A 14587-nucleotide genomic window follows, 5' to 3' on the forward strand; every position below is an offset into this window, starting at 1 on the left:
CCGCTTAACAACCAGGTTACTAACAAAGCCGATGGTTCACTTACCAACTGGGGCAAAAAAAAAAAAAGTCGTCAGATTAACAAATGTTTCACACGGCCGTAAAGTTTGGGCTCCGTTGCTGTCGTAACTCGAGGACTACTTGGGCTACTGTTGATTCCTCATACCTGACAGCAATCTGGACTTCCACGGAGGGGTCGTAAAGCACCTCATGAAGTTATTACTGACTTGATTGTTCCGCTCACTCAGAGGTCACCAACCTTTGTCGGCAGACCGGAGGAAAAGGAAGAAGCATTTTACATGCGTTTGTACGCATGCATGGGGCTGCGAGCACGTGCGTGCGCCACAAATGGGGCGGGGCTAGGCCTGCGTGATACTCACTAGCCCTGCCCCGTTCTTGTGTGGCGCAGCACAAGAACGGCGGCGTCCGTTTTTGCGCCCTGCGATGTGGCGATGTCCCGTTTTTGTGCCCCGAAGCACGTTGTCCCATTTTTGCGTCCTAAGGCGCAGCGGCGGCCCGTTTTTGCGCTCTGTGGCGTAGCGTCCTGTTTTTGCGCCCCGCGGCCACGGCGCTAGCACAATGAGGGGGTATGTGCCAGCAGCCCACAGGTTGGGGACCACTGCTCTCACTCATTCAAACTGGAACCGCCTGCCTACTGTGTTTCGTTGAAAATAAGACCGGGTCTTATATTATTTTTTGCTAATTTTAGGACTTATTTTCCAGTTAGGTCTTATTTTCGGGGGAAATACGGTATTAAATTCGTCCGTCTGTCTGACGATCTTAACTGGGGCTTATGTTTGGGGTGGGGCTTATATTATGAGCATCCTGAAAAATCACACTAAGGCTTATATTCCAGTTAGGTCTTATTTGGGGGAAAACACGGTAGGAAGGAGTGGAACCAATGCAGAACCCCAAAAGAACACAGGCAGTCCTCAACGTACGACCACAACTGAGCACGCAGGACAGCTGTTAATTGAGTTTTGCTGGTTTTACAACTTTTCTTGCCACTGTTAAGTCAATCACTGCAGCTGTTAAGGTAGTAACCTGGTTGTTAAGTGAATCTGAGTTCCCACACTGATCTGATCACACGACACTGGAACCGTCATAGATATGAGCCAATTGCCAAGCATCCCAATTTCAATTATGTGATCTACGGTCGTGTGGAAAATGGTCCTTTTTTTCCCCAGTGCCGTTGCAACTATGAACAGCCACTACACAAATGGTTATAAGTCAAGAAACACCAAAGAAAAACAACAGTTTTTCCTTCCATCCATGAAAAACCAATTCAAAGGTTGAGATGACTGATTTAATTTAGAAACTTGTGCATAAGCCTGCTTCCAGGAATAGATCATTAGTTTTTTTTGTGATTCTCCAGACCAGAAATCTTCACAAAATAAATGTGGGTGGTTTGATTTGACAAGACTTCCACATCTTTAATACGTACTTCTTCATTCCTGCTCCTGTGGAATTTTTCATTCCAAGTGGAAAGCTCCAGATTGCACTGAGCAATCTGTGGCAGGATGTAGCTTTCCCATGCCACCGAAATGTTCAAAGGCCAACTTTTTTTTAACCGTTTTTTCTATCGTGTCACCACCACATCCTCTGTGGCTTGGAAAAGAGGAAAAATGAGAATTTTTCTTCCCTTACCAACCCCTAAAAGACTGTCCATCCCAGTTGTAGGACATGACTCTATTCAAACTGCACTTGGATATTTTGAGTACTTCCAACTTGCACTTTTCATATAAAAGCCACAGGTAATCTTGCTGAAATGCCAATTGCTTTAACAGGCGTCTGCAAAAAGATCCTCATACATTCTACCCACCACAGACGTAAAAGTCAAAAAAGAACACCTTAAAATAAGTCACAATAAATTTGTCTAAAATAAGGGATGGGGGAACCAATGTAATAATCAGCCACTTTTGGATATGAGTAATTTATAAGAATAAAGTTTAGGGAATGCCAATCATTCATCTCTCTTAAAGACTCTAGAAGAGATGACAATTTAAAAGAGAATAAAAGATAGTGCTGAAAGTATTAAACTTACAGATAATATAAATAATGTACCATGAGGAATCCAATAGAATAGAATAAAATAGAATGGAATGAAACAGAATATCTTTATTGTCAGTGTGGAACTCACAATGAAATTAAGTGCTGTCCACAGTGCACACTACACACAAGTAAAAACCACAAATAAGAACATACATTATACACACACATCCTTCACATTCTATTCACCACTGCGCTGCCCCTAATATTGCACTTCAATGTTGCACTATACCAGAGGTAGGCAACCTTGGCTCTTTTATGACTCGTGGACTTCAACTCCCAGAATTCCTGAGCCAGCCAATGCTGGCTCAGGAATTCTGGGAGTTGAAGTCCACGAGTCATAAAAGAGCCAAGGTTGCCTACCCCGGCACTATACAGTGGTATTTAATATGGTTACACCTCTGGGATTAAAAACTATTTTTCAGCCTATTTGTGTTTTTTTTTATTATCCTGTACTGTCTGCTAGATGGTAATAGTTAAAAAAAAAAAGAATATTTGGGATGAGATGAATACACATTGTCAATGTACATTCAGATAGGTAATCATAACATATCCAACAAAGATAACTGGAAACATAAAAATAACCTATTTTAACAATGTTAAATCTTTACTAAGATTGTTTGCTGTACCCATGTGAAGTGTCAGAAGGCCTCAGTCTCTGGAGAAGTCTATACAATGTTGGGAATGGTGGAAGGAAAGAGAAGAGGGTGACCAACAGTGAGGTGGAGGGACTCCGTTACTAGTGGCCCTGTTGGAAGTCCTAAAGGAACTAGTTGAAGACAGATTGTCTTGGAGAATCTGTCTTTGAGAAGATCTATCTATGTGGTTCCTAAGAGACAATAGTGGAAAATAATCAATGAATCAATATGAAGACCCTGGAGAAGGTGATACGAACATTGATCCATATAGTTGCTAAGAGGTGACAGTGACTTGACGGCACATAATCAATCAGCGTCAAGACCATCCCTTTGAGAAGTCCACAATTTTGACAAAGGTAGTAGGAAAATGAAGAAGAGACTGACCAGCAGCAAATGGACTGAGTTGTGGTGATGGGGGCACTGTAAGAGGTTGGTCACAGTGGACTTTCACTTTGGAAAAAAAAATCTACCTTTGTGGTCACCAAGAGTCAACTATGACTTCGTACTTGATGGCACATAATCAAGGGTAACAGTATATAAGAGCAGGCAGTGGTGGTGGTGGGGGCACCATTAGGAGACCTGAAGGACCTGGTTGGGGACAGTTCATCTTAGAGAAAATCAAATTCATCTGGTTGCTAAAAGGCGACACTGACTTGATGGCGAATCAATCAATCAATGTCAGGACCAAGTTCCTTTGAGAAGAAGCAACGGACGGAAACCAATCAAGGAGAGAAGCAACCTAGAACTAAGGAGAAACTTCCTGACAGTTAGAACAATTAACCAGTGGAACAACCTGCCTCCAGAAGCGGTGAATGCTCCAACACTGGATGTTTTTAAGAAGAGACTGGACAGCNTGATGGCGAATCAATCAATCAATGTCAGGACCAAGTTCCTTTGAGAAGAAGCAACGGACGGAAACCAATCAAGGAGAGAAGCAACCTAGAACTAAGGAGAAACTTCCTGACAGTTAGAACAATTAACCAGTGGAACAACCTGCCTCCAGAAGCGGTGAATGCTCCAACACTGGATGTTTTTAAGAAGAGACTGGACAGCATTTTGTCTGAAATGGTATAGGGTTTCCTGCCTGAGCAGGGGGTTGGACAAGATGACCTCCAAGGTCCCTTCCAACTTTATTATTATTATTAATTATTATTACGTGATGCTGGGAAAAGTGGAAGGGAAGAGAAGAAGAAAAGGATGACCAAGGTGGACAATCCTAGTGGACAATCACCTAAATAGGAGCCAGCCGTGTGCTGCAGCTGCCAAAAAGGCCAACACAGTGCTAGGCTGCATTAACAGAGGGATAGAATCAAGATCACGTGAAGTGTTAATACCACTTTACAATGCCTTGGTAAGGCCACACTTGGAATACGGCATCCAGTTTTGGTCACCGCGATGTAAAAAAGATGTTGAGACTCTAGAAAGAGTACAGAGAAGAGCAACAAAGAAGATCAGGGGACTGGAGGCTAAAGCATATAAGGAACGGCTGCTGGAATTGGGGATGTCTAGTTTAATGAAGAAAAGGACGAGGGGGGACATGATAGCAGCGTTCCAGTATCTCAGGGGCTGCCCCAAAGAAGAGGGAGTCAAGCTATTCTCCAAAGCCCCTGAAGGCAGGACAAGAAGCAACGGATGGAAACTCATCAAGGAGAGAAACAACCTGGAACTAAGGAGAAACTTCCTGACAGTTAGAACAATTAACCAGTGGAACAACCTGCCTCCAGAAGCTGTGAATGCTCCAACACTGGAAGTTTTTAAGAAGAGACTGGACAGCCATTTGTCCGAAATGGTAGGGTTTCCTGCCTGAGCAGGGGGTTGGAGTAGATGACCTTCAAGGTCTCTTCCAACTTTACTACTACTACTACTACTACTACTACTACTACTACTACTACTACTACTACTACTACTACTACTACTATTATTATTATTATTATTATTACTATTATCATGGTGGATGGACTCAAGTTACAGTGGTGGTGAGGGCACCATCGGAAGACCTGAAGGACCTGGTGGGAGACAGATCATGCTGGAGAAAAATCTATAGATGTGTCACCAAAAGTCAACTGTGATTTGATGGCACAGATAATCAATCAATCAATCAATCAAAATATAGAGCTTGTGCTAAAAAAGAGGTGAGAATCCATCTGGGGGGGGGGAAAACCCAGTCTGACACCCAAGCAGGGACCCCCCACTTTTTAAAAACCGTGCCCATAAGTCCCCTTTTTTTTTTTGCAGCGCCGCTGTAACGTCGAACGGCCACTAAACGAACGGTTGTAAGTCGAGGACTACCTGCCCGTCCCAGAAGGGACCTAGCCAAGAGTTCAGCCCCCCTCCCGTGTCTTAACAGCCCCCCAACAGTCCCCCCAGTAGACCCTCGGGCCACCCCTGTGAGGAGGGGGCGGCTTACACGCCTCCCCGAGACCCCCGTCCCTCCCCCGACCTCCCCCTCAGGGCCCGAGGGCCGGCGCCCCGCTCACCAGAGCCCTCGAGGCCGCCATCTTGGATCCACGTGTCGGCGCCGACGTCGCCGGAAGTGGCTTGCGATTGGCCGAGGCCGCCGGTCGCCATGGTGACGGCGTTTGAAAGGCCCAAGCCCGATCTGGCTTGGTCCTCAGACCCTTCCTCGTCCCCACCACGCCCGGGAAAGTCCGGGCTAGCAGCTGCAGCCCTCGGGGGGAAAGGACGGAGAGGGGTTTGGGAAAAAGAAGCGTTGGGCCTTTTCCGCGTCTTTTTTGCCCTTCTCGCCATCTTGGTTGCTGGCGGAGTGGGGCTTTTTCCGCCATTTTTGGTGCGGGCCAGTTCACGGTGGCGGCGGCGGCGGCGGCGGCGCCATTTCTACCGCGGGCAAGGTAGCAAGGCGCCATCTTCATGCATGGAGGTGGAGAGCGGGCGCCATCTTTTTTAAGGGCAGTGCTGGAAACCGCCCTCCCCAGGAGGTTTTTAAAGGACTTTTCACAGGAGAAAATTGGGGGGGCTATCAAGAGCCAATATTGGCTTAATGGTAGACAATCATCAGAATCAAGCTTTAAGGGGCATCTTCTCCAGTACAGATGTATTTTTTCCATGCCCGTGGTGCCCTTTTGGATGAAACGACTTTTAAGTGGCTGCTGCGGTCGTTAAGCAAGCGCTGTGGTCGTTAAACGAGCCAATTCTGCAAGTTGAAATTGCCGACGTTGGGGACCCCTCATTTAATGTATGAACTCGGCCACTGTGGCTTATCAGTTATTTAGTGCTTCATGTTACGACTTTTTTGCCACAGTTGTTAAGTAATAATAATAATACAGTTGGAAGGGACCTTGGAGGTCATCTAGTCCAACCCCCTTCTCAGGCAGGAAACCCTATACCATTTCAGACAAATGGCTGTCCAGTCTCTTCTTAAAAACTTCCAGTGTTGGAGCATTCACCGCTTCTGGAGGCAGGTTGTTCCCCTGGTTAATTGTTCTAACTGTCAGGAAATTTCTCCTTAGTTCTAGGTTGCTTTTCTCTTTGGTTAGTTTCCATCCGTTGCTTCTCGTCCTGCCTTCAGGAGCCTTGGAGAATAGCTTGACTCCCTCTTCTTTGGGGCAGCCCCTGAGATACTGGATCATTACTATCATGTCCCCCCTCGTCCTTCTCTTCGTTAAACTAGACCTACCCAATTCCTGCAACTGTTCTTTGTATGTTTTAGCCTCCAGTCCCCTGATCATCTTTGTTGCTCTTCTCTGTACTCTTTCTAGAGTCTCAACATCTTTTTTACATCGTGGTGACCAAAACTGGATGCAGTATTCCAAGTGTGGCCTTACTAAGGCGTTGTAAAGTGGTATTAACCCTTCACCTGATCTTGATTCTATCTCTCTGTTAATGCAGCCCAGCACTGTGTTGGCCTTTTTGGCAGCTGCAGCACACAGCTGGATCATATTTAAGTGATCTGGACTCCCAGATCCCTCTCACAGTTACTACTGTTGAGCAAGGTACCCCCTACACCAGTGGTGGCGAACTTATGGCACTGGTGCCAGAGGCGGCACTCAGAGCCCTCTCTGTGGGCGCGCGCGCTGGCACCCCAGTCCTAGGCCTTCAGCTGGGTTTTATAAAACCTTTTCGCTTTAGGCCTCCGTCACCGTGTGCAAAAAAAAAAAGGTTCAATCAATCAGTCAATTTCAACTTCTTGTGGGAAAAAAAAAGATCTTGCAAAGTTAGAATTGATTGATTGAACTTTTAGTCCCATCCAGTCTGCTGTTACCATTGCAGCTACGCCTTCCCAATGGGCCACACCCACCCAATTGGCCACACCCAGCCAATGGGCGACACCCGCCCGGCACCCAAAGATGCATAAGTGGGTTTTTGGTTGCAGTTTGGGCACTCTGTCTCTAAAAGGTTTGCCATCACTGCCCTACACTATACCTGTACATTTGGTTTTTCTTGCCTAAATGTAGAACCTTACTTTTTTCGCCCTTGAATTTCATTTTGTTAGATAGCGCCCAGTGTTCAAGTCTGTCCAGGTCTTCCTGTATCCTAAGCCTGTCTTTTGGAGTGTTGGCTATTCCTGCCAGCTTGGGGTCGTCTGCAGATTTGATGAGTTCCCCATCTATCCCCTCGTCCAAATCGTTGATGAAGATGTTGAAGAGCACTGGGCCCAGAACAGAGCCCTGGGGCACCCCACTACACACTTCCCTCTATGTAGATGCGGTTCCATTGAGGACCCCACGCTGGGTACAGCCGGTCAGTGATTCATGCGCTCATTAAGCTTCCCTTATTGTTTGTCAGAAGCCGGAGGGAAGGTTACAAATGGTGATCACGTGACCCTGGGACAGTGCAACTGTCACGAGTACATGCCAGTTGCCAAGCATTCGAATTCTGATCAACTGACCATGGGAAAGCTGCAACGACCACGTGAAAAATGCTCATAAGCTGTTGTAACTTTGAATGGTCACTAAATAAATAGCCGTAAGTTGAGGACTACCCATACAGNGGCGAAATCAATCCAGTACATAACTTGGTATAATGTGTGAAGCCAGCTATTTCTCCCAAGATTCAGATGTGATTTCAAGATTTAGCATTTGATATAGATAGCTGCACGTCGATCCTTTGACAGTTTTGTCCCTGGGCAAAAAAGGAAGAGGCGTTTTCTTACTGAAGACAGAAATAAAAATAAGGGAGATATTTGGAGTAGAAAAATGGTTCTCATGGAAAATAAGGAGTTATTGAAGAAAAAAAATGGTACTCTTTGGTGGTTTGGAAAAGCACCAAGCAAAAACAGAATTAATCTTCAGGCATATCAGCAAATCATTAGAAATCAATCTGTAGGCAAGAGTAATATAACAACGGAAGCGATGTTAATACAGGTAGAATAGAGTAGAGTAGAGTAGAGTAGAGTAGAGTAGAATAGAATAGAATAGAATAGAATAGAATAGAATAGAATAGAATAGAATAGAATAGAAAATGGAATAGAATAGAATAGAAATGGAATGGAATAGAAAATGGAATAGAATAGAATAGAATAGAATAGAATAGAATAGAATGGAAAGGAATGGAATGGAATAGAGTAGAGTAGAGTAGAGTAGAGTAGAATAGAATAAAATAGAATGCAGAATGCAGAATAGAATAGAATATAGAATGCAGAATAGAATAATAGAATAGAATAGAATGGAGCAGAATGGAATGGAATAGAATATAGAATAGAAAATAGAATAGAATACAATAGAATAGAATATCCCAAAGGTGTTTTTTCATGAGTCAACTGGACTTTCTTCTCCAACAGAATAGAATAGATAACAGAATAGAATATAGTATAGAATAGAATAGAAAATAGAATACAGTACAATAGAATACAGTAGATAGCAGAACAGAATAGATAACAAAACAGACTAACAGAGCAGAATAGAATAGAATAGAGTAGAATTCTTTATTGGCCAAGTGTGATTGGACACACAAAGAATTTGTCTCCGGTGCATGATCATAATCATAAAATGCCATCATCATAAATCATAAGATACAATACAGTAGTGATAATTGTTGTATCTTATACAAAACGATGATAAGATACAACCGTGATAACCAATTCCAAGTAAAAGCCAAGACTACTTTGATTTTTCTTTAAATTTTAATTTTTATTGAAAATAGTTAACTGTTCATTCTGTTAGAATAATTATCATTTATAGCTTACAATGATTTAAAAAGTTGCCATTGTCTCATCGTCATCCCTAATTTGGATCTCTGCAGTGAATCAAACCTTTGTTAAATTTAGGCATATTTCACGTTCATTTTTATTTCACGTTCTTCCACGTTTAGTGGTCTTGCAATGAGAAACTAGCATTAGGAATCAGTTGGCAAAGCTTTTCTAAGGCCACTAATGAATCAAAACATAAACAGGTATTCCTCGACTTACAAGCATTCGTTTAAAGTTGTAACAGTACTGGAAAAAGTGACTCATGACTGATTTTTCACACTTAACAACCGTTGCAGCATTCCCCCGTGCTCACGTGATCAAAATTAAGACGCTTGGCCACTGACTCGTATTTATGACGGAGTTCACAATATATTTATTTCTCTCTCTCTCCCTCCCTCCCTCCTTCTTCCTCTCCCTCTCCCTCTCTCTCTTTTTCCTCTCTCTTTCCTCTCCCTCTCTCCCTTTCTCTTTCCTTTCGCTTTCCTCTCCCCCTTTTTCTCTCTCTTTCCTCTCCCTTTCCTCTCTCCCTCCCTCTCTCTCTCTCTCTCTCTATCATCTCTATTTATCATTTATCTTTCATCTCTATATTCTCTCCCTCTTTTTCCTCTTTCTCTCTCTCCTCTCTCTCCCTCTCTTTCCTCTCCCCCTTTCTCTCTCTCTTTCCTCTTCCTCTCTCTCTTTCTCTTTCTTTCCTCTCCCTCTCTCTATCATCTCTATCTATCATTTATCTTTCATCTCTATATTATCTCTCTCTCTCTCTCTCTCTCTCTCCCTTCCTCATATACACACACACAATTTCTCTCGTACGGACACACGCTTTCTATGACACACACACACACACACCCCAGGAACTTCCACCATAATGCTACGGCTTCGCAACAGCCGTTAGGATAAAATCTCTTCCATTTTTTGAAGCGGTTTCTGCTGACTGCAGTCTGATTCGTTTGCAGCAAAGAGCAAAGAGATTGCTTAATTCAGTTCCTAACCCAACTGGGCTTGCGAACCAGTCCATGAGTCACATTTGCAGGTAGGAAAAAAGTCTCTGGCCTCTAAACCACAGATTCTCCACGCCGAAAACTTCCACTTCCCTGGCCTCATGGGACAGCAGGCACGCTGGCAACGCCGGGTGGCCACGCGTCCTTCTTTCTAAGGCTGTTGTTGGTACTGCTTTTCCGTGCCGGTGAAAAAGTCCTCCAGGATGCTCTGGATGTACTCAAAGGTGGGCCGATCCTCCGGTTTCTCCTTCCAACATCTCATCATGATCTCGTAGAGCTCCTGCGGGCAGCCCTGGGGACGTGGCATCCGGTAGCCACGTTCGAGGGCGCGCATCACTTCCAGGTTTGTCCTCCCTGAATTGGGCAAAGAAGGAGACGGGTGGGACATCCTGACGCGCAGCCCAACTCGGAAAATATCAAGAGAAGAGACAAGGAGAACATGGGGAAGGGGATTCCTGCAGGTAATGAGGCACACACACACACACACACACACCACGTCATGCAGACTTGTCAGGGGTCCTAAAGGGAGCGGAATCATTGGCACAGTCAGGCTGGCCGTGAACTCGTGGGGGCCTTGGTGCTCTCTGATTGTTTTCCTGCAGACGTTTCATTACTCAGCTAGGTAACATCATCAGGGCTAGAAGGGGTTGGAGGAAGAGGAGGAGGAGGAGGAGGAGGACTGTTGGTTCCTTGGTGCTCTGAGCTTGGTTGATTTCTTGCAAACGTTTCATTACGCAACTAGGTAACGTCATCAGTGCTAGAAGGGAGTGGCATTTGCAGAGAGGAGGGGGAGGAGCAGGAGGAGGAGGAGGAGGAGGAGGAGGACTGTAGGGTCCTTGATGCTCTCTGAGCTTAGTAATTTTCTTGCAGATGTTTTGTTACCCAACTACGTAGCACCATCAGTGCATGTAATGAAATGCCTACAAGAAAACAACCAAGCTCAGAGAACATGAAGGACCGCACAGTCCTCCTCCCCCTCCTTCTTCTCCTTCTGCTTCCTCCTCCTCCTCCTCTCCATAAACCCCACTCCCTTCAAGCCCTGATGATGTTCCCTAGTTGGGTCATGAAATATCTGCCAGAAAACAGCCAGTCTCAGAGAGCACCAGGAACTGCACAGTCCTCTTCCTCCTCCTCCTCCTCCTCCTCCTCCTCCTCCTCCTCCTCCCCCTCCTCTCCACAAACCCCCCTCCCTTCTAGCCCTGATGATGTTCCCTAGTTGGGTCATGAAATGTCTGCCAGAAAACAGCCAGTCTCAGAAAGCACCAAGGACCCCACAGTCCTCCACCTCCTCTCCGCAAGCCCCCACTCCCTTCTAGAGATGACCCACCCATTTTATGACCATCATGAGTATGACCATGTTGGGCAGGCCCCATTACGTCCATACCTCGAGGACTGTAGTACAAGAACGTTTGGGAAAAGTCCAAGGTGGTGTGTTCCTTTTAGAGATTCTGAGATCTCATTTTGAAATGAGAATTAGAAGAGCAAGCCTTAAGGAACAGAGTATTAAAGTCCTATTTACGGTGGCAACTTCGCCTTGCAAAGCGTGCAGCAGCGAACGTTGGCCCACAATAGTAGCTTGTTGTTATGGAAATTGCGTGCTGCAATAATGTGTGTTTCGTACACACTGGACACGCTGTGGTGTCGTCCACTTGCCATAATAATAATAATAATAATAATAATAATAATAATAATAATAATAATAATAATAATAATAATAATAATAATAATAATAATAATAATAATAAAGTTGGAAGGGATCTTGGAGGTCATCTAGTCCAACCCCCTGCTCAGGCAGGAAACCCTATACCATTTCGGACAAATGGCTGTCCAGTCTCTTCTTAAAAACCTCCAATGATGGAGCACTCACCGCTTCTGGAGGCAGGTTGTTCCACTGGTTAATTGTTCTGACTGTCAGGAAGTTTCTCCTTAGTTCTAGATTGCTTCTCTCCTTGATGAGTTTCCACCCGTTGCTTCTTGTCCTGCCTTCAGGCGCTTTGGAGAATAGCTTGACTCCCTCTTCTTTGGGGCAGCCCCTGAGATACTGGAACACTGCTATCCTGTCCCCCCTCGTCCTTCTCTTCGTTAAACTAGACATACCCAATTCCAGCATCCACAACTTTTGGAGGCAAGTAGTTCCACCAGCTAATTGTTTTCATTGAGAGGAAATTTCTCCATAGTTCCAGGTTGCTTCTGTCCTTGATTAGTTTCCACCCGTTGCTTCTTGTCCTGCCTTCAGGCGCTTTGGAGAACAGCTTGACTCCCTCTTCTTTGGGGCAGCCCCTGAGATACTAGGAGACAGCTATCCTGTCCCCCCTCGTCCTTCTCTTCATTAAACTAGACATATCCAATTCCAGCAACCGTTCCTTATATGTTTTAGCCTCCAGTCCCCTGATCATCTTTGTTGCTCTTCTCTGCACTCTTTCTAGAGTCTCAACAGCTTTCAAAGGACCTACAAACCAATCCTCTTTCCGTTGAAAACTTTAAAAATTATGAACATTTTTAAAGGGACTTTCCATCTTGTACACCAGGATTGTAGACATCCGTTCCTAAGCAAACTTAGCCAAATGGGGAAATGTGTGGGGCAGCATCTGACCTCAAAGGCCACCCTTTGTACTTGTGTTGCAAGCCGTGTGTTGCCACCTGCTTCCTCTCCAAGCGACAAAACGTGCATTGTTTCATCAAGGATATTTTTTTGAGCCTTTTTGCGACAGATTAGACCAGGGGTAGGCAACCTTGGCTCTTTTGTGACTTGTGGACTTAAACTCCCAGAATTCCTGAGCCAGCATGGGGGAGCTATGTTTGCTAGTATTACAGATCTCGTCGCAGGATGGAAGCAGTTCCTAGTAAGGCCGCCTTTTGCAATTGACTAATGGCGAATTTGTCAATGCCGATGATGGTGTCCAAGTGGTGCTCCAGTTGTTTTGGGATTGCACCCAAGGCGCCTATGACTATTGGTACTACCCTTGTTTGCCTTTGCCACAGTCTTTCTATTTCTATTTGTAGGTCTTTGTATTTTGTTATCTTCTCCAGTTCTTTCTCGTCTATTCTGTTGTCTCCAGGCACTGCCACGTCCACTATCGAGACTTTTTTGTCTTTCTTATCGACAACTGTTAAGTCCGGGGTGTTATGTGGTAGGTGCAGGTGTCTGTTTGAATTCTGAAGTCCCAGAGCAGTTTAATTTTATCATTTTCTATGACTTTCTCTATTTTATGATCCCACCAGTTCTTGCTTACAGGCAAATGATATTTCTTGCAGATCTTCCAATGCACCATTGTTGCTACTTTGTCATGCCGCTGCTTGTAGTCAGTCTGTGCGATCTTCTTGCAGCAGCTGACCAGGTGGTCCCCTGTTTCTTCAGCTTCTATCCCAGGTCCTTGTTAAGGACTCGATAGGTAGACTAAAATGCCAAATCCAGTCTGAACATCTGGCTGACTGTGTGATGATCAATAATAATAAAGTTGGAAGGGACCTTGGAGGTCTTCTAATCCAACCCCCTGCTCAGGCAGGAAACCCTATAGCCATTTCAGACAAATGGCTATAGGGTTTCCTGCCTGAGCAGGGGGTTGGACTAGATGACCTCCAAGGTCCCAACTTTATTCTTATTCTTATTCTTGTTGTTGTTGTTGTTGTTATTACTATTATTATTATTATTATTATTGATCATTGCACAGTCAGCCAGATGTTCAGACTGGATTTGGCATTTTGTCTACCTATCGAGTCCTTCCCAAGGACCTGGGATGGGCAGATGTGGATGTTTGATGGTATTACAGATCTCGTCGCAGGATGGAAGCGGTTCCTAGTAAGGCCGCCTTTTGCAATTGACTAATGGCGAATTTGTCAATGCCGATGATGGTGTTCAAGTGGTGCTCCAGTTGTTTTGGAATTGCACCTAAGGCGCCTATTACTATTGGTACTACCCTTGCTTGCCTTTGCCACAGTCTTTCTATTTCTATTTGTAGGTCTTTGTATTTTGTTATCTTCTCCAGTTCTTTCTCGTCTATTCTGCTGTCTCCAGGCACTGCCACGTCCACTATTATTATTATTATTATTGTTGTTGTTGTTGTTACTATTATTACTACTATTATTATTACTACTACTACTACTACTACTATTATTATTATTACTACTACTACTACTACTACTACTACTACTACTACTACTACTAGCTGTACCCGGCCACGTGTTGCTGTGGCTCAGTCTCAATGCGCCATTGTGCATTCATCCCAAACAATAAGTTTGCATTTCTGCAATACTTTTCTCATGCTGGATGCTTTGGAAATGTTGCACGTGGGAGTTTCAATGAATTGCATGTTCAATGGCAATGTCAAAGCGTCCAACAGATGGTGCTGTTTTTTTTAAAAAGCATATTTTTACCTGTCACAGGTGTGACATCTATATAATACAGGTATATAGAAACACGCGCGTATTCGAATGCAACGTTGTGTCAAAATTTCAAAGCAATCGGTGGAGAACTTTTGGAGATTTAAGATTTTGAACAAACGAACATTTACATTTTTATTTATATAGATAGATGATGATGATGATGATGATGATTATTATTATGGATCATCGCACAGTCAGCCAGATGTTCAGACTGGATTTGGCATTTTGTCTACCTATCGAGTCCTTCCCAAGGACCTGGGATAGGCAGATGTGGATGTTTGATGGTATTACAGATCTCGTCGCAGGATGGAAGCAGTTCCTAGTAAGGCCGCCTTTTGCAATTGACTAATGGCGAATTTGTCAATGCCGATAATGGTGT

At 44.4% G+C, this 14587-nt stretch overlaps 1 protein-coding gene across 1 annotated transcript in view; it reads right to left on the bottom strand.

The window, feature by feature from the left end:
- TM9SF4 (transmembrane 9 superfamily member 4) overlaps nt 1-5183 on the bottom strand; it is a 38025-nt gene extending 32842 nt beyond the window's left edge. The window contains exon 1 of the mRNA XM_015823840.1: nt 5163-5183. Within this exon, the coding sequence (XP_015679326.1) occupies nt 5163-5183 (21 nt within the window). The remainder of the gene's footprint in view (nt 1-5162) is intronic.
- Between the last annotated feature and the right edge of the window lie 9404 nt (nt 5184-14587).

The sequence above is a fragment of the Protobothrops mucrosquamatus genome, unplaced genomic scaffold (assembly GCF_001527695.2).
Source record: "Protobothrops mucrosquamatus isolate PMUCROS unplaced genomic scaffold, P.Mucros_1.0 scaffold2008, whole genome shotgun sequence".
Classification (NCBI taxonomy): Eukaryota; Metazoa; Chordata; class Lepidosauria; order Squamata; family Viperidae; genus Protobothrops; species Protobothrops mucrosquamatus.